Source organism: Peromyscus leucopus, chromosome 8b (genome assembly GCF_004664715.2).
Source record: "Peromyscus leucopus breed LL Stock chromosome 8b, UCI_PerLeu_2.1, whole genome shotgun sequence".
In the NCBI taxonomy this organism is placed as follows: Eukaryota; Metazoa; Chordata; class Mammalia; order Rodentia; family Cricetidae; genus Peromyscus; species Peromyscus leucopus.
The window spans coordinates 56,912,375-56,930,914 of NC_051086.1; the positions used below are offsets into that span (position 1 = coordinate 56,912,375).

Below are 18,540 nucleotides of genomic sequence, written 5' to 3' on the forward strand. Positions count from 1 at the left end.
CTTGGGGTGAGTGAGGCAGCGGACCAGGCTCCATCCTTTGTATTTTTATCAACAACCCTACTCCCCAGACGCTCCCTGGACCTTCACAGCAGCCCGTTTGGCAGGGTGGGTAAGGGTTATGGTATAGATGAAGACATGAAGAGGTGAAGCCTAGAAAGGCTCAGGAGACGTCCTAAGGTCACAGGGATGGATACTGGAACCCTTTCTAGTCTTCAGTCCAGTGTGCAGCAGCTCTTCCTGCCAGAAGCCTCAGTGCCCCCCTCCCCCGCCCCTGAGCATTGACTGCCCCAAAAAGAGCCATGGGAGCTGGAAGTTACCTTTCCAACATTTCCATCAAGTCAGTCCATTGCTCCCGATGACCGGAGCATTCTGCCACTGGCCCTGCTGACTCTGGGCTCCTGATGGGCCCTTTGAAAATGGTCCTTCTCTGCCTGCCTCATCTCCACGGGGTGTTCTATCCCCAGAACCGGCATGAGATGCTGACCCTGGAGCCCCTGCACACGCTGCTGCATATGAAGTGGAAGAAATTTGCCAAGTACATGTTCTTCTTGTCCTTCTGCTTCTATTGCTTCTACAACATCACCTTGACCCTCGTCTCTTACTACCGTCCCCGGGATGATGAGGTACGGGAGTCCTAGGGATGGGGTGGTGGGTGGAAAGGTCTGAGGTGGAGGATCTTGGAACTGTCTCATGTGGGGATGGAGAAACTGAGGCCCAGAGAGGCTAAGGGATTTTCATGGGGTCGTTCAATTATTCTCCAAAGTTCTCAGTGAACAGAACAGTTAGCCAAGCTGCAGGTGAACAGATCTAGGGTGATGCATACTGGGAGACAGTATGGGGAATAAGGAGCTCCAGGCCCTTTCAGGCTTTCTGTGTGGGTCTAGAATACACTGTATCTGCCATGAGGCCCACAGGAAGTGGGTGGAGGAGAAGTTACTTTGCCAAACTTCCCTGCAACTCTGGGCCTCGGTTTCCCATCTGTTAGTGGAGTGCAGAGTCTCAGCTTCACTGAACTGTGGAAGGAGGTCACATTGAGTGTCTGGTAGTGGATATGGTTAGAAAGAACCATGCACTGGGTTGTTAGCAAATAGAGCATTGTCCCTCTCACTGCAAGTTCTGGGTTCTCACTGAGGGTGGGGCCAGGAGAGGGGCCTCTGGTCCATCTTGAAGGCCCAGCATGCATATACAGCCTGGTTCCTCCAGAGCTGGCATTGCCCTTCCCTTCCCATTCCTCATCTTTACCATTCTCTTCCTTTCTTCCCCAGGACCTCCCACACCCCTTGGCCCTGGCACACAAGATGAGTTGGCTGCAACTGCTAGGGAGGATGTTTGTTCTTATCTGGGCCACGTGCATCTCCGTGAAAGAGGTGAGTGCATTTCTATATACCCTTCTAGACTGTCCTTGACGCCAGTAGGGTGGGAGCAGGGCTGGCTTCTGCTGCAGCCTGTATTGCTACTACTGTAGGGGTTTCAGGAAGGTATTTCCTTTCTAGGCCTTAGATTCCTAGGTTATAGTACAGAGAATAATGAATAAAACAGGCTTATTCTATCTGCTCCATCCCCTCCTCCGTTCATCTGTGGAGTTGTTCACCATGTATATATCCTTCATGCCACTCTGTGTCTATCATTCTTCCTTTTTCTTCTTCTTCTTCTTCTTTTTTTTTTTTTTAAATTTTTCGAGACAGGATTTCTCTGTGCAGTTTTGGTGCCTGTCCTGGATCTCACTCTATAGGCCAGGCTGGCCTCGAACTCACAGAGAGCCACCTGGCTCTGCCTCCGAGTGCTGGGATTAAAGGGTGTGCCACCACCACCCAGCTCTCATTCTTCCTTCTTGATTCTACCATCTTGTCACCTGCCTTTTATCATCTACCCAGTCACCCATTCATCCATTCCAAATCAGACACAACCCCAGCATCATACTTCTGGTCTTTAGCCAATCATTTTCACATCTGTTGGTCCATCCATCCATCCCACTTGCTCACTCGTGTACCTTCCTGATTACCCTTTCAACCAGCTGATGAATCAACCTGTAGACTTTGAGCACTTTGTACCTGGGGTCCTGGAAAGTGTGTGTGACAGGATGGAGGGAGTTGGCCTTTCTTTAGCTCAGCTCGCTAATGGGCACAAGCATTTAGACTGTAAGGTGGCTCAGAACAGTGTTTAGAAGGAGGGAGACGACTTGTCTGGGAGTGGGAGCAGGGATGGAACCTTTGTCAGTACAGTAGGACAGGGCAGGGAGGCCAGGAGAAGCAGCAGGCACAAAGGCTCAGAGGCTGGAAAATTAGGCCACATTTGGTGGGTAGCTATAGATAGTAACTGTGTGGCTTTGTGGTTTGTGGGCTGAGGATAGGATAAGAGTGAGAAGCCTGTGGGAGGGGTCACCCTCATGGAGGGGTCAGTGATGTCCTCCAGGCACAGGCCAGCTTCCATATCCCACCCCTGAACTCTGGCTGAGTTGTCAGATACAGAGTCCTCCCAGAATCCCCACTGGGGCAGTACTTCCTAGAGCCAGAGTGAGGGCAGGAAGGGGTTAAGCTTGTCTTTTCTGTTGACTCCAGGGCATTGCCATTTTCCTGCTGAGACCCTCCGATCTGCAGTCTATCCTGTCAGATGCCTGGTTTCATTTTGTCTTGTAAGTAGGTCCCTTTGGTCACAACTCATAGGAAGGGCTGAAGACTCTGGAATAGGCCTCCAGCTGTGCCACCATGTCTAAGCATCCTGCTATCATTATAGTCCAGAGACCCTCTCTGCCTCTTCTAGATAGAGATGCATGGAGATGCCTGTGAAGAGGATCAGGAACCCTTAGGACAGAGCCTGTTCTAATGGTGGGGGAAGGCTAACTCCATCTCTCAGAGTCCCAAATGGCAGCACCCCAGAGAAGTAGAAGCTTGGGCCGTCCTATTGGTGTTCGCACACAGCAGTGTGTCAGGGCGATCCCTTCCAGCCTCAATGACACCTCAAAGTTGCCACCTGAGACCGAGGTTGGTCCTAGAAGGCTCCTGAGAAATCAGGCTCATCTAGAACCACCCCTGGAGTTCTTGGAGCAGGGTAGTAATTCACACACCATGATGCAGTGCCCCAGCAGTGTGAGAACCCCAGCTGTTGCTGTGTTGATGGCCCTGGGCCCCAGCGAGAAAGCCCAGCTTAGCAGCCTCTCTGCATGAAGTCATATGCAGCTGACACTAAAGAATCCTCTGACACCCCACCCCCACCCCGCCCGCCCCACCGCCGCCACCCTTAATGAGCACAGGCAGCCCCAGCCTGGCTCTGTGGAATGTCATGGAGGCCACAGCTGAGGATGGAGAATGCTGGTTCTACAGCCGTGACACACTATTGATGTTTCTCTTTTGAATATGAAGGAGGTGGATGTTTCTAATTGTGTGCGTGCGTGCGTGCGTGCGTGCGTGTGCGTGTGCGTGTGCGTGTGCGTGTGTGTGTGTGTGTGTGTGTGTGTGTGTATGTCCGTCCCCGCACGTGTACAGGAGTGCATGTGTTTGTATGTAGGTCAGAGTTTGATGTTAGGTATCTTCCTCATTCTCTGCCTTGTTTTTTAAGACCCTTTACTTTTTGAGACATGGTCTTTCACTGAATCTGGAAGTTCCCTGATTGTCTAGACTGGCTAGTCAACAAGCCCCAGGGATCCGAGCCTCCTATTTCTGCCTCCCCCTGGGCTGGGATGGTGAGCACTCACTGCCACACCTGGCTTTTTCACATGGGTGCTGGGGATCTGAACTCAGGTCCTCATTCTCATGCAGGAAGGTTTATGCCAGCCAAGCCATCTCCAGCACCCACCTAGGAGTTTTATGAAGTGCGTACTGGCTCTAGAGCAGTGGTTCTCAACCTGAGAGTCACGACCCCTTTGGGGAGTCAAACGACCCTTTCACAGGGTTTACCTAAGACCATCCTGAATATCAGATATTTACATTACAATTCATTACAGTAGCAAAATTACAGTTATGAAATAACAGTGAAAATAATTTTGTGGTTGGGGTCACCACAAGATGAGGAATTGTATTAAGGGCTGCAATATTAGGGAGGTTGAGAACCACTGATCTAGAGGTATGAACTGAGTTCTTCATCCACCAAGGACAGGTTCAGTAAGTGCACAGGCCAGATAGACACTACCCCAGGATGCAGGGCACACGTGTGCCTGCCACTGTTGAGAAAGTTTGATAGCTCCAGAGAAGACATGTTTACACAGCCTCAGGTCCTAGCGCATTACGTCCTGCTCTTCTACTTCTCCTTTGTTTCCTTATGGTGGAGGAAGGTAGGGCCAGCCTTCCTCACCGCAGTCCTTAGTGCGGTTCATCAGGCCTTTGTGCCTCACTTGCGGGAAAAGCAAGCTTGCTGCCGCCCAAACTTGGTTAGATACTTTGTAACTGTGCAAACACTAGAAGCACAAGAGTATTTTCAACTAGGTGTCTGCAAAACTGCAAGGGTGGGCAGTATTTAGGAGGATGTTTCCATCATGTATGTTTGTTGTATGCTCTATTTATTGTTTGGAAAAGTCTCATATATAATACATTTTCACCAAATCCAACTTTTACCCTCACCCCTCCACCACCTCTCATATTCCTCTACCACTTCTCCCTCCCGATTCCATGTGCTCCTATGTAGTTGGCTCAGAACTCACTATATAGACAAAGCTGGCACCCCCCCCCCAGGGGGTTGGTAAACCACCAAAGAAAATACTCTCCCTCCCCCAGCAGCCATCAACTGCCAGTATCTCCTCAGCTGTGGGTGGGGCTTCGTGGGCCCCTCCCCTACTCATGCTGGGAATTTTGGTTGGCTTGATCTTGTGCAGCTCTTGTACACGCTGCCAGAGCTGCTGTGATTCTGATATATACCAGCCCCGTCATACTCAGAAAACACTGCTTTGCAGTGGGGCCTCCCCAACCTCTGGCTCTTGTAATCATTCCGCAACCTCTTCCTTCCACAATGATGTATCACATAAAACTAACATCTTTAAAATACTTTAAAAATATTTATTTAATTACATGTGTGTGCACACGCACGCACGCGTGCGTGCGTGCGTGCGTGCGTGCATGCGTGTGTGTGTGTGTGTGTGTGTGTGTGTGTGTGTAGGCAGGGTGGAGGGCACATGCCATCATTGAAGTCATGCCATATATGGAAGCCAGAGGACATCTTCTGTTCTGTGAGTTCCAGGAATCAGACTCAGGTCATCAGGCTTGGCAGAAAACATCTTTACCGCTTCAGCCATCTCACTACCCCCGAAGCCTCCATCTTAACCATTTTCAAGCACAGCTCAAAGCTGTGGTTGCTTTTCTTCTTATAAAACTGAAACCCTGTGCCAAGTGAATCACAACCCCCATCCGTCTTCCTCTCTGGCAACCACCCTTCTATTTTTGGTCTCTGATTTTGACCACTCTGGGTACTTTTCACATAAGTAGAAAGATGGCAACTGTCATTTTATAACTGTGTTGCTTCATTGAGCATACATCATACCTTAACATGGTAAAGGAGTAGTAGGCTTTGGGAGACTTGAAAATTATAACTAATTTCTGAGTATGAATGTTGGAAGATTTGTAATTTTTATTAAAAATACACTTTTTTTTTTTTACTAAATCATTACTCTACCCTAGTGTTTCTCACATCTATGTGGGAATCATAACCATGTAGGTGATTTCCAAGCCATCCGGCCTGTGGGCTGTATGCCAGAGTCTGTTGGCATCCTGGGTTTGTATATATCTGTTTTAAGTCCCTGTCAGGTTCAACCAGCCCACACTGGCCCTGCCTTGCAGCTAGTGATGCGGTTTACACTGCATTCAGACCGAGCTGAATGGATGTCAGGCAGCCTTATTTGTCTCATCAGCACCAACCTCCAGGGTGACCCCCTTGAGAGGTTAAGGTTTGGGGGTTGAATGTTTCTGCCTGCTGCTGAGAAGTAAGGCCCTTGTCTCCTGTGTCTCCTGAACAGTTTTGTCCAAGCTGTGCTTGTGATACTGTCTGTCTTCTTGTACTTGTTTGCCTACAAAGTATACCTCGCCTGCCTTGTGCTGGCCATGGCCCTGGGCTGGGCGAACATGCTGTACTACACGAGAGGCTTCCAGTCCATGGGCATGTACAGCGTCATGATCCAGAAGGTATGCTGGGAACTGTGCAGAGAGCCCTTTGAGAGCAGAGCATCCCCTTTTCAGATGCAGAAACTAAGATCTGGAGTGATAATCAGTAATCCAGCACTTTCTCCAAAACGCTACAATCTTCATTTGGTTTTGGTCAGATATTAAATGTCCAGCCCTTAACTGGGCTTGTTGGGCATTGGATAGGAGCATACTTTATGAAGGAAATGTTCTGACCCTAGAGCATCTGGGAAAATATCTAACAATTGCCCTTTGCGATATATGTGCATGTGTATGCCCACATGAATACATAGACAAGTGTATATACATTGCATAGGTACATACATACAATAGTCATACATTTTTACTCTCTGAAGGATGTCACCAGCCTGTGGTTGCAGCTGACAAGTGAGCGCTGCTCCTGTCTGACCTGAAGGCTGGTTGGTGTTTTACTTTGTAGGCAGTGATGTGAGATGAAGCACTGGAGACTTGGCCTCGAGCTTGTTAGTCAAGCTGAGAGCAACTGCTTTGTGGAACTGGGTAACTGTCAGCAGGCACCGGAAGGTTGATAACATTCCTGTGCTAGTCATGATGCAACAGCGAGAGACAGCCTATTCTTAAAAGTATCCTATTTTAACTAATGTTTTGAAAATTTCATATATGCATACAATGTATTTTGATCATATTTACCTGACTCCTCTGCCTAACTTCTCCTTCCCTCACCCACCCCTCTTAACTTCAAGTTCTCTTTTCTTTAAAAAACCCACTATATATATATCCACATATGTATATAATATATAATATATATGATATATATATAAAACCACACACACACACACACACACACACACACACACACACACACACACACCCCTAATGATTCCAATTTGTGCTGCGCATATACTCTTGGGTGTGGAGTCATCCACTGCAATGTGGTCAACTTAACAAGGCCCCACTCTTAAAGAAAAACTGACCCTTTCTCTCCCAGAAGCCATCAACTGTCCATAGCTCCTCAACTGGGGTGGGGGCTGGTGAGCCCCACCCCACTCCATGCTGGAATGTTGATTGGCTTTTGTTCTACAGGCAACAGTCGCAGTTCATTGGCACAGTGGTCCTGGCATGTCCAGAAGACACTGTTTCCATCTGCTCTTCCCTGACCTTTGCTCTTACAGTCTTTTTGCCCGTTATCCCACAGTGGTCCCTGAGTCTTGAGGGGAGGGATATGATATAGATGTCCCACTTGTGGCTGAGCTTCCACAGATACTCATTCCCTGCACTTTGTCCAGTTGTGAGTTTCCGACAGCCCACGTTTTAAAGTTTAATCTGCCTTGACATTTTCTGGGTTACTGTCTTGAATCTAGATGTAGACATCCAGAAAACAAAGAACATTTTGTTGGTAGGATTTAAATATTTGTAGCACTGCCAGTTTTCATGGCATAAATAGTCCTACCGTGGCGGACTTGCAGTTGCTGACATGATGTCAGTTAACACAGTTGGGAAGAGATGCGCAGTTGCACATTATTACATAGTATTTCCGCTATCTGGTTACAATAGCTATAAATAATCCTCCAGACCATAGATAATTGCATAGTGTAGCAAAATAACCAGATAATTCTCAATTTGAATATTTATGATCTTATAATGTAGCTTAATTATAAATTTATGTGACTAAAATTTTACTTTGAGACAGGTTCTTAATATAGCACTCAGGTTGGTTAGACGTTCATGGGCTTCATGCTTCAACCTTTAGCATGCTTGGGTTGTAGGCATGTCCATTATGTTGGATTTACATGATCGAATATTTTTGCAATACATTTTTCTTATTTTTTATTGAGCTGCAATTGAAAATGTGTGTTCACTTAAAGTGTAGAACTAGGTATAGCTATATACTGTGAAATGATAATCAATTTCAACTTAGTTAACACAGCCATCAGGTCCCATAGCTACCATTTATATGTGTTAGAATATTGTAGATCTCTGCTTTGGGCAAATTCAACCACACAATCTGGTATTTTTTATGACAGTCCCAGAACTTATTTATCTTACAACTGAATGTTTGGTTCACTTTGTCCTAATGGCCGTGGTCACAACACTCGTGCAAATCAACCATCAGCTTTTAGAAGTTGGTATGGGATGGCTCTGACATGCCACTGCCCCTGGGGAGGCCCAGATGTGAGACTCCCTAGAGAAAGGCACAGGGTGACTCAGACCCTGTCCTGGGAGGTGAGGTTGAGCAAAGAGAGGCCTTGGGAACAAAACAGGAAAGAGGGCTTCCTGGTAGAGGTGGGGCCTCAGCGGAGCCTGGGAGCCTCAAGGGATGAGGAGGGGATGGAGGAGGGCCAGAGTGAAGGCAGGTTAGAGCGGGTGGCAGGGAGCTGGTGCACAGAGACTGTGTGCTCACATTGGAATCATGTCCGTTTCTTTGCAGGTCATTTTGCACGATGTTCTGAAGTTCTTGTTTGTTTACATCCTGTTCTTACTTGGATTTGGAGTAGGTAATTGCTTCACATCCAACAGTCACTCCCGTGCTCGTACAGCACTTCACCAGGAGGGCAGAATGACAGAACACACAGCAGCCTCAGCAGCGGCCATTACTGTACTTGCCACATTGGTGTTTGCCAAGCAGAATCTTTTCTCCCCCTTCTCTCAGCAATTTGACCAAGTTAGTGTCATCACCCTTGACTCCCTGGATTAATTCATGGCTGTCACTCTTACCCATCCAGCCTGTGGTTTCCCCAGACTTTCACATCTGACACCGTTTGAAACAGGCTCAGTAGATGTTCCCACCCATTCTACAGATGGGGAAACGAGAGCTCACAGAAACTTGATGGCTCGTCCTCAACATCTAGGAGCAACCTAGTGCACTGCGGTAGCTTCCTCTGGGCCTCCACAGCTTGTGACTCTCACAGTTTGCTTCAGATATATCTCTGTGAGAGCTTACAGTTTGTGAGGGATCAGAGATATGGAGGCGCTTTTTAAAAATCCAGTGGGAGCAGCATAACCCAATTTTATTTCTAACCGCTGCACAGACAGATGGCATGTTTTTCTCTATATCAATTTTGTGAGTTTTTTTTTTCTTCATTCAGTGACTGTTGACTCAAATTAGGCAGCTGCTCTCATCTGTCTGATGCCTTTTCTGGGACAGATGTTGCTTATTTGACCCTTCACCTGTTTGCTTTTCCCTCCATACATTTACACACACACACACACACACACACACACACACACACACACACACACATGAGGCCGCCCATTCACTCACACATAAGCCCACCCATTCATTCACACATAAGCCCACCCATGCACTCATATCTGAGTCCACCCATTCACTCACCCAGCAACAAAAAACTGCTGTGGCGTGTTGGAGAGAAGAGAAAAGCAAGCCCAGATCTTGTTCACAGGGAACTCACAATACAGCATTAAGAGGGGGTGCAGGTCTTGGGAGAGACCGCTCAGGCTACATACAGCCAGAACCTTTGTCTATAGGGAGCCAGGGTCACACACAGGGTAAGTGGTAACCCTGATAGACTGTGGATGAGTGAGGGCCAAGCTGGGGGTACAGGAGGGGAGAAGAGGGTGGGCTTTCGTGGACAGGAAGGGCTTTCTGCAGGCTAGGTGGGAAAACCAGCCTCATCAGGCTTCTGGGAAACCTGAGATGGGATGGCGAGGAGGAGAGAAGGGTGTTGAGAGGTCAGAAGGAGGAGGCAGCAGTGCACACATGTGAACACAAGAGCTCTCTGAGTAGCCAGCCAACAGAGAGCCCAAGACCACCTGTTTTGTGCCCCCAGCGCTGGCCTCGCTGATTGAGAAGTGCGCCAAAGACAAAAAGGACTGCAGCTCTTATGGCAGCTTCAGCGACGCCGTGCTGGAGCTCTTCAAGCTCACAATAGGCCTGGGCGACCTGAACATCCAGCAGAACTCCACCTACCCCATCCTCTTCCTCTTCCTACTCATCACCTACGTCATCCTCACCTTCGTCCTCCTCCTCAACATGCTCATCGCCCTGATGGGGGAGACGGTGGAGAACGTCTCCAAAGAGAGTGAGCGGATCTGGCGCTTGCAGGTGAGCTGAGCAGAGGCCTCTATAGGGACTTGGCTCAGCACTTCATCTTGAGGTCTTGCACGGCCATCAGCACCAGTGGATCTGGGGTGCATCCTGAGAATCTTCTTAAGCCTTACTGTAGGTTCTTCGAGAACAAGGTTTTGAACAACAGCACACACAGGGAAATGCAGACTTTGGGGATGCTTTATTCACTGTTACCCGTGACAGGTGGACATTGAAAGGTGGCCTCAGAGCTTAGTCCGACCTCAACTTGATGTGCCATGCTTTGTTGACACCTATGGGAGGCCTGCCCCTTTCTGAACAGAAATAGAGGAGGAGTGGATGGGGAGGGAGAGGAGAGGTGGTGGGAGGGAACAGGAGAGTAGGGAGGGGAGACTGCAGTCGGATTGTAAAATAAATGAGTTAATTAAATTAATAATAGTAAAAAAAGAAAGGTGACCTCAGGTTGAAGTAGGGGAAGTAAGAGTCTGGAACATGAAAGTGACATTTCTGCTCTGTTCTATCCTGGACTTCTCATTTCTCATTCCTGAGAACAGCTCACAGTGTGGGTCCTGTGGTGATGACCAGATTTGTGAGCTGACTAGAAATGATTCTGCTTAGGAAGTGGTTGTTGGAAGTAGGTGTGTAGGAGGGGAGCATCCCTTCAGATACCTGCAGAGCTGCCTGTAAGGGAGGGGCACACAGGGAGAGAAGCTTCTGTTTAGCACAGAGGGTTCCAGTTACCAGAACCTTTTTAACTGGATTGTTAAAACTGTGGGAGACTGGACACATAAACGGGAAAACTTCCATGGAGCCCAAGCCTGGGGGAGAGTGTGGGAATGTTTGACTTCTGAACACTTGCAGTTCCAGGACCTCAACATTTCAGTTAGGAGGCTCCTGATGTCTAGATATACTCTTTGTGTCAAGCTTAAAGCAATTTAGCCATCTGTCCCTAAGTTTCTCCTTTCTCATGTTTGAATTCTGTAGACTACCTCAACCATCAAGACCTATGCATTAAGCACCAGAGAGGCTGGAGTGAGCTGTTAGATGGGGTACCTGTGGGCATACCCTCCTCTGGAGCAGGGCTCTTGGAGCAGGCTTGGAGAAACCAGTTTAGGTTTCTTTATCTCCCCAGAGAGCCAGGACCATCTTGGAGTTTGAGAAAATGTTACCAGAATGGCTGAGAAGCAGATTCCGCATGGGAGAGCTGTGCAAAGTAGCAGATGAGGACTTCCGGCTGTGTCTGAGGTAACCACGAGGGAAGGGCTGTGGGGCAGTAGTCTTTGAGGTAGGTAGGGTCAGCAAATGAGAGGTTGGAGCATCCGCATATCTGTGACAGTCAGAAGAGGAGCTATGTAGAAACTGGGACACCCCAAATGTGCTTGTTTACTGAGATGCGATCGTGAAGTAGTGATTACCATGGCCACACATGCAGGATCAACGAGGTGAAGTGGACGGAATGGAAAACACACGTATCCTTCCTTAATGAAGACCCAGGGCCCATAAGACGGACAGGTACTATTGCTGGGAGGTGGTGTGAGATCCTCTATGTAGACCATGTGACTTTATGTGAATCAAGACCAAGAGCCCTGGTTTTCCTACCTGTGAAGCTGGAGGTCCTCCTCAGCTCTGACTCTCTGTAGCACTATTCAGAACAGCTTTTGAAAATTGAGTGGTTGGGGGCTGGGGTGTAGCTCAGGCCTTGGGGTCAATCCTCAGCACCACCAGGAAAAAGGACTGTACTAACACATAGGAACAGGGCAGAGTGATGTACTTCTAACTGTCCTCTGTCTCTGTCTCTCTCTCTGCCCCTTTCCCACAGCAGATTTGAACAAAATTCAAGATTCTTCCAGGTGCAATAGTAAAACCACCCTCTATGCATTTGATGAACTAGATGAATTTCCAGAAACATCGGTGTAGAAGCCTGGCTTAGAGCTGGTATGAACACCATGGTCTGATGCTGAGGTACTGTGCAGAGTGCTGAATTAGAAGCAAAATGCTCCTCACACACCAGATTGGTGGCTGCTGAGGGGCAGCTGTCAGGATCTGAAAGGAAAGCACCTTGGGTTTTGTGACTTGAGGGAGGTGAGTACAACCTTGTGACCAGCGGCCCTGAGTCTGGAAGCCTCCTGAAGTCCAGGGTGAGGAGGCACCTGCAGTTTGGCTCTGCTCCAAGACACATGTGCTGGGGAAGGAAGGAAGGAAGGAGATGGGGTCTGAGGAGTGGGGAGCAGTCTTCCCTCCTGCTCTGGCCCTATTGTTGGGGCCAGCTGCAGCTCACAGGTTCCTCCTCTACCTCCCCAGCTATGACTACATCTCCTGAATTTGTGGGAGACTTTTGATCCTGTCCCAGAATGTGCAGAGGGCCTGAGATAAGCCAGATCTTCTGGGGAAGGAGGGGAGTGAGCTATGGAAATGCCCTTCCAGAGCCTCCAGCAAACAGGAAACTGGACTCCATCCTTGGGATGAAATCCAAGGCTAAAACTGTCTCCAACCGAGAGACGTTTTTAATAGTGAATTGGCACAAGGTTTTTATTTTTAGTTCAGAAAAGCCATTTCAGTTTTGAATGAAAATTACTTCAGATGAAGTAAGCAACTTTAAAAGCTGAGAACTAGATTTTAGGCTTTTGGACTAGATGTAAGTATTATATACTAGGTCTCAGGGTAGCCAGAGTCAGGACAATAAGCTTTTCTTCACATACACGAAGCCTGAGGGAGACAGGCTGTGATCTGGGGGAAGGGTTTGGGGCCTGTCCTCTTCCAGTCTCACCCAGTGCTGGCCTCACTTTGTCTGAGACAGTGATCTGTTCACAGGGTCTTAAAACTCGGAGGTGACGACCACACAAACTGTTTCACATTGGGGGAATTCAGCAGGATACCTGAAACGCACTGCTAGCATACATTTTTGTTAACTGTGAATTTTGAATCTGTATCAGAAGCCTTCTGAAGAAAGAAGGTCTGCCAGACTTGGGGCTTATTTTCATATCCTCAGCCTCAGATTTTTCTTCTCCTTGAAATTTCAGAGTCAGTTTGGGGATAGAAGAATTTTTCCAGTGACTAGAAATGCAATAATGTCCCTCCCTACTCTTCTGTTATTTACTAAAAGGATTCACATGGAAAGGTGTGAGATGAAATTATAGATGTTTACAATTTTTTTTTTAAAAAATGTTAAATGGATCAGAAATAAGTTGGGTCTTTAGAAAACTTGGCATTTGGTGAGCTAATCTGACTGGAGACCAGGTAATGCAGTCCATTCTGGCATTCTTCTCCATTCTGCAATGTTCTGTGTGCCAGCTTAACTGGGCAGGTGAAAAGTTGGCCATTCCGTCCTGCAAGGCCAGGTGGAACACTGGAGACTGCCCAGACTGCCCAGATATGCTCCCAACGGGCAGAAATGGGGACAGAAATAGATTAAGATTGTGGTTCCATTCAGGAAACAGCTGCCTCAGCTTTTGGAGGTGTTTAAGAAATGAGCACTTATGGGGGAAGATGTTGACGAAAGCAATCAGGTGAATTTAAGGTTCCTAGACATTCTACAAACCAGTATTATACAACTGGAGTCCCTCTGAGTTATCTTGAACAGATGTCCTTGTTTGAAGTGTAACCATTGGCTCTAGGGAGCTAGGACTCTAGCTTTGCTTTGACTTGAAGTTGGTAGATAAAACCACTTAGCTTTGCATTTCCCACTGGGATGGAAGGTGGGGAAATTGGGAAGATAGAAACAACGAGCTGGACCTTCGTCTTCTTATGTGTTGTAGAGATCTGCTTTCTGTGGATCCAGATGGAATTTGTTGACAAAACCATTTCTGAACTGGAGATTCATCTAAATGTGAGATTCCCCAAAGGCTTTCAGCCCGGAGGGTCAAGCAAAGAGGGTTCATCAAACCAAGGAAGGGAAGCTTGACAAAAACTGTCTTGCTCAAAAGGACCAAATTCCTCACCATATGCCTGGACACTCAGGCTCTGGAATGAACATAGACTTGTTCAAAGTCATGTCAGAGCAGGTGAGGCTAGGATGTCCTCATATCTGGGCCACAGGTATCCTTCTGCACAGCTTTTATCATTGGGTCTTTTTGTAGTTGGCACATTCAGGGGCTAGTTTTTTTTCCCCTCACATTACTTGGAAGTTAGCATTGTCCTTACAACCCCAATGACAAGTCTACACGTCAAATGTGCCTAAAGTCACACAATAACAACATAATAACAACAAAACAATACACACCACTGACTCAATGGGCCTATCAGGACATCTTAAAACTCCATGATTTACATTTCAGTAATGTAGGGGGAAGAGGTTTTCCAGTGATAGGATCGAGCATACTCAGACAGTAGTGGCAAACCCTGTTTTGGCTGAACATTTCCCCAGGAAGAGATCTGTATTCTAGACATTAGGTCGTGTGTCTGGAATAACGCAGGTGCTTACCTTCCTTCCCGGTGTCGGGGGAAGGAATAATAAGTTGTACTGTGAAGTCATTGAGCTCTTAGGCACCTGCCCAAGAGAGTACAGTATTATTGAGGTTCCTTTCCTTTCCCAGGGCCTGGTGACTGTCTCCTTTGGCTCTGGGTGAGGCTCAGGGAGACAGGCCCTCACCAGAGTCTGTAAGCCATACTTGACTTCTGCATTGACTTAGATGTTTTTAATCTTATTTTATAGTTACTGTGACCTTAGTTCCAGATACAGAATTATCATCTTGTTCTCACTGGATGTGCCTGATTCTTGTAAAAATTAATTTATAGACTGTTCTTAGGGTTGTGTGTGTGAAACTACATGTTCAAGAAATCATAAAAAGGAAGACTGCTTTGGTCTCATTGAGGAAATAGTTTTGATTTCTAATAAATATTTATTTTGTCATGCCATGGCCATGATTTTGTCTTTGCCTTGTATGTGTAAATATGAAGACCAGCTAGAAATCCTAGAGTGTTTCTTAACAGGAATGGGTAAAAGTAAGATTGGTGTTTGGATCTAAAGCATTGCTGCTGGATCCCATTCAGCAGCAGAGCCAGCATGCTGTGTTACATGTCACCTTCGTGCAGTGTCTACATCTCAAAGTGCACACACAACTGGCATCCTATTTGAGGTATTTGTCAACTTTATTTTAATTTTAAAGAAGATTTACCTTGGGGCTGGAGAGATGGCTCAGTGGTTAAGAGCACTGTCTGCTTTTCCAGAGGACCCAAGTTCAATTCCCAGCACCCACATGGCAGCTCACAACTGTCTGCAATTCCAATTGCAAGGGATCTGACACCATCACACAGCCATACAGGCAGACAAAACACCAATGCACATAAAACAACAAAATAAATCATTAAAAATTAAAAAAAGATTTATCTTAATTTATGTGTCTGTGTGTGTCTGTGTATACACATGCATATGCATGTGCTCATGGAGGCCAGAAGAGGGCACCAGTTCTGGAGCTGGAGTTACAGGTGGTTGTGAGCTGTGTTGGGAATCCATTTCTGGTTATCTGCAAGATCAGCATGTTCCTTTACCAAGTCAACTCTCCAGCCTGATTCAGTAAATTTTGAAGTTATAGGAAACCACAGCCAGATGGTGTTAGCAGTTCAGGCCTTCCGACTCCCCAACTCTATCCATGTTTTGCTGGTTCTCCACCTGTCTTGCATGCATGTAAACCGGTGGCTTCTCCTGGAGACAAGAAGGCATTACCCCCTGCTCTCTCACATCCAGGATTTCCACGATGAGGCAATGAGAGTTGCCATCAGACTAACTCTTACATTTGGGCATTTCCCATTCTTTTGGGTTACCTCATAGGATGGGAATTTCTGATTTGAATCCCAAAACATCGCTTTTGTGGTAATGGATTACAGAAATTGCAACTGATTTATTATCAGGTGGAATACTACCTTTGATGATTTATTTACTTACTTTACTGAATAACTTAATTCAGAATAATTTCTTTCCTTCTATCTCTGGTTGAAAGGCAAAGAAGTGGGAATTGCACACAGTCATATCCCAGGTTAAACAGATTTTGTCCATAATCTAGGAATGATCTGTGAATGATGATATTCTGGGTGGGCTGATAGAAAAAGGGTGAAATACCTGTTGTAGGACATACTTCTATGGGTTGTAGTATTAAGGCCACTCCACGTAGTTAAAAGGAGGTTTATTTTGTGGGGTAACTTACAAGTAAAGGGATAGGTTACAGGGTCTGGAAAAGGTATAGTGCAGTCCAGCAGTGTTCTCTGGAAAACTGCTCAATCTACCTCCAGCATTCAGGATCTAGGAACCAAGAGAGCCGTCATGTCTGGATCTCGGGTCTTAAGGCCCCTCTCTCGGCCCTGCCTTGTAGCCATGACAGTTACCAAAGCCTCAATGGGGGTAGTACTTCCAGGTCAAAGCTGGAATAGCTACCTACTACATACTTCTGTGACTGGAATGCCTAGGTCATTAGGCATGACCATTTTTATGGTTGCCGATACTGTGAAAAATTACCTGCTTAAAGGATCACTGTCTTTTTGGTCAGCTACATTCCAAAGCACTTAATAAGGTTGATTACCTTAACAACGTAGTTTTCTGAGTTGCTGGATATAGGTCACAGTTTAGTGGGTGGGGAAATCAAGAACTGGAGGCAGGTGGAACAGTGTGGAAAAGTTGTAATGCTTTTTTTCTGGCCCAAAGATGCAGGTTCTCTGAAGTTTAGTCAGACCAGTATCAAGAGATGCTGCCTTCATCACCTCTCCAACCAGGATCGCAAAGTTCTGCAGAAAGGAAGGGATCCAGCCAGTTCTCTAGACATGTGCCTCACCTACTGAGTGTGCGGACTTGGTCCCAACTCTACTAAAATTGGACACTCATGATGTGCATTAACAGAGAATACAAGTGTGAATAATCAGAAGGTGCTAGAAAAGGGGGAGAATGAGTATTTATTATATATCACGTGCCATACATTTTTGCATCCCTTGTCTTCAGTAACCTTTGCCACACTCCCGGTGGCTTCTCCATTTCCTCCATCAGTTGTCTGGTTCTGTTTTCTAGTAGCTACCTCAAAACTGTCACTGACTCTGTCACTTCCCTTTCCATGCCTGTAGTTGGTTTAGTCTCCTAGCTGGCAGTGGAAATGGAGACCGTCGGATGGGGACACCTTCAGCTTTTGACCATCAAACCTATGATCTCACTTGTATCCACATCTAAGCAGCACCACTTTCTGGTGAGTTCTTAGGTCATTTCATGTGGCAAAAGTTAATTTTTCCACTTGATAGATTTATTACTAAAATAGGATACTTGCATTGAACTAAATTAGCCTATCAATAGTTACCATGGTTCTAGTAACCCCCCTCCCCAATTTGTAATATAACAACCTCCTATAGACTCCAGTTTGTTTTTTTGTTTTTTTGTTTTTTTTTTTTTTTTGGTTTTTCGAATCAGGGTTTCTCTGTGTAGCTTTGCGCCTTTCCTGGGACTCACTCCGTAGTCCAGGCTGGCCTCGAACTCACAGAGATCTGCCTGCCTCTGCCTTCCGAGTGCTGGGATTAAAGGTGTGTGCCACCACTGCCCGGCTAGACTCCAGGTTTTGATTGACTTGGTTTTTGAATCAAACTCTAGTTTTTTTGCAGGGGAGGGCACAAATTCAGGAAATGTCAATCTTCTTTTTCTGGCTTGATAAGATGTAACATTTTGGTCAGTGCCCTTTACTTTGTGAATATCTGAATGGAGCGTGTGCATAACTGTGAAACCCAGTAAGCTTGCGTGGCAGCCATGGTTGAAATCTTCTACAGGTGTTCCTTTTAGTGCCGAGCACTGTAAAATCCCTCACAGGAGTGCTGAGAACTGTGAAACCACAAGGGGGGAGTGCTGAGCATCCTGGGCCATCCTGGACAGGAGTTCACTTATCACGGACTGGATACCTGCTGAGGAACCACCACCTGCCAAAAACTCTACCAGCTTCATGCAGTTGTGTTGGGGTGGAAGGTATTAGAGGCATCTATCTCTGCAGGTTAAGTAACAAGCCTCCTGAAGACAGTGTAGGAGGGAATGTAGATACCAAAAAGCTTTGGGAGTCCCCTAAGAAGCCATTCTCCTTCAGGCTTCTTGTGGGGGATGTGCACAAGGCTTTCAGACATGCTTTGGTCCAGTGGTCCTGGTATGTTTCTGACTTGCACCTCCCAGCACCAAGGCTTTGATCACAGCAGTTTCTAGAGTTCCTCTCACTGCCTCTGCTCATTGGCTCCTCCTCCTGACTTGGTGACTATCTGCGGCTCCCCATGACTCCCTATTCCTGTCCCAGTGGTCCCCTGTGGTCTCAGCATCACCCAGGAGACTCAACAACCCATATCTTCCAGAGAAGGCCTTCCAGATGGTATCACACTTGCAGGATTAGTTCTCACTTGTCTGACGAAACCAGGCTCCTGCTCTCTGTTAGGTGCTATGGATACTGCAAGGAACAAGATGAGCTATCCCAG

At 46.8% G+C, this 18,540-nt stretch overlaps 1 protein-coding gene across 1 annotated transcript in view; it reads left to right on the top strand.

Moving 5' to 3' along the window:
- The window catches only part of Trpv3 (transient receptor potential cation channel subfamily V member 3), a 34,203-nt gene extending 19,224 nt beyond the window's left edge, over positions 1-14,979 (top strand). The window contains exons 11-19 of the mRNA XM_037200919.1: positions 465-623; positions 1,266-1,367; positions 2,559-2,632; positions 5,939-6,104; positions 8,509-8,575; positions 9,869-10,143; positions 11,258-11,370; positions 11,558-11,637; positions 11,945-14,979. Coding sequence (XP_037056814.1) covers positions 465-623; positions 1,266-1,367; positions 2,559-2,632; positions 5,939-6,104; positions 8,509-8,575; positions 9,869-10,143; positions 11,258-11,370; positions 11,558-11,637; positions 11,945-12,042 — 1,134 coding nt within the window. The 3' untranslated portion in view covers positions 12,043-14,979. The remainder of the gene's footprint in view (positions 1-464; positions 624-1,265; positions 1,368-2,558; positions 2,633-5,938; positions 6,105-8,508; positions 8,576-9,868; positions 10,144-11,257; positions 11,371-11,557; positions 11,638-11,944) is intronic.
- The last annotated feature ends 3,561 nt before the right edge of the window (positions 14,980-18,540 follow it).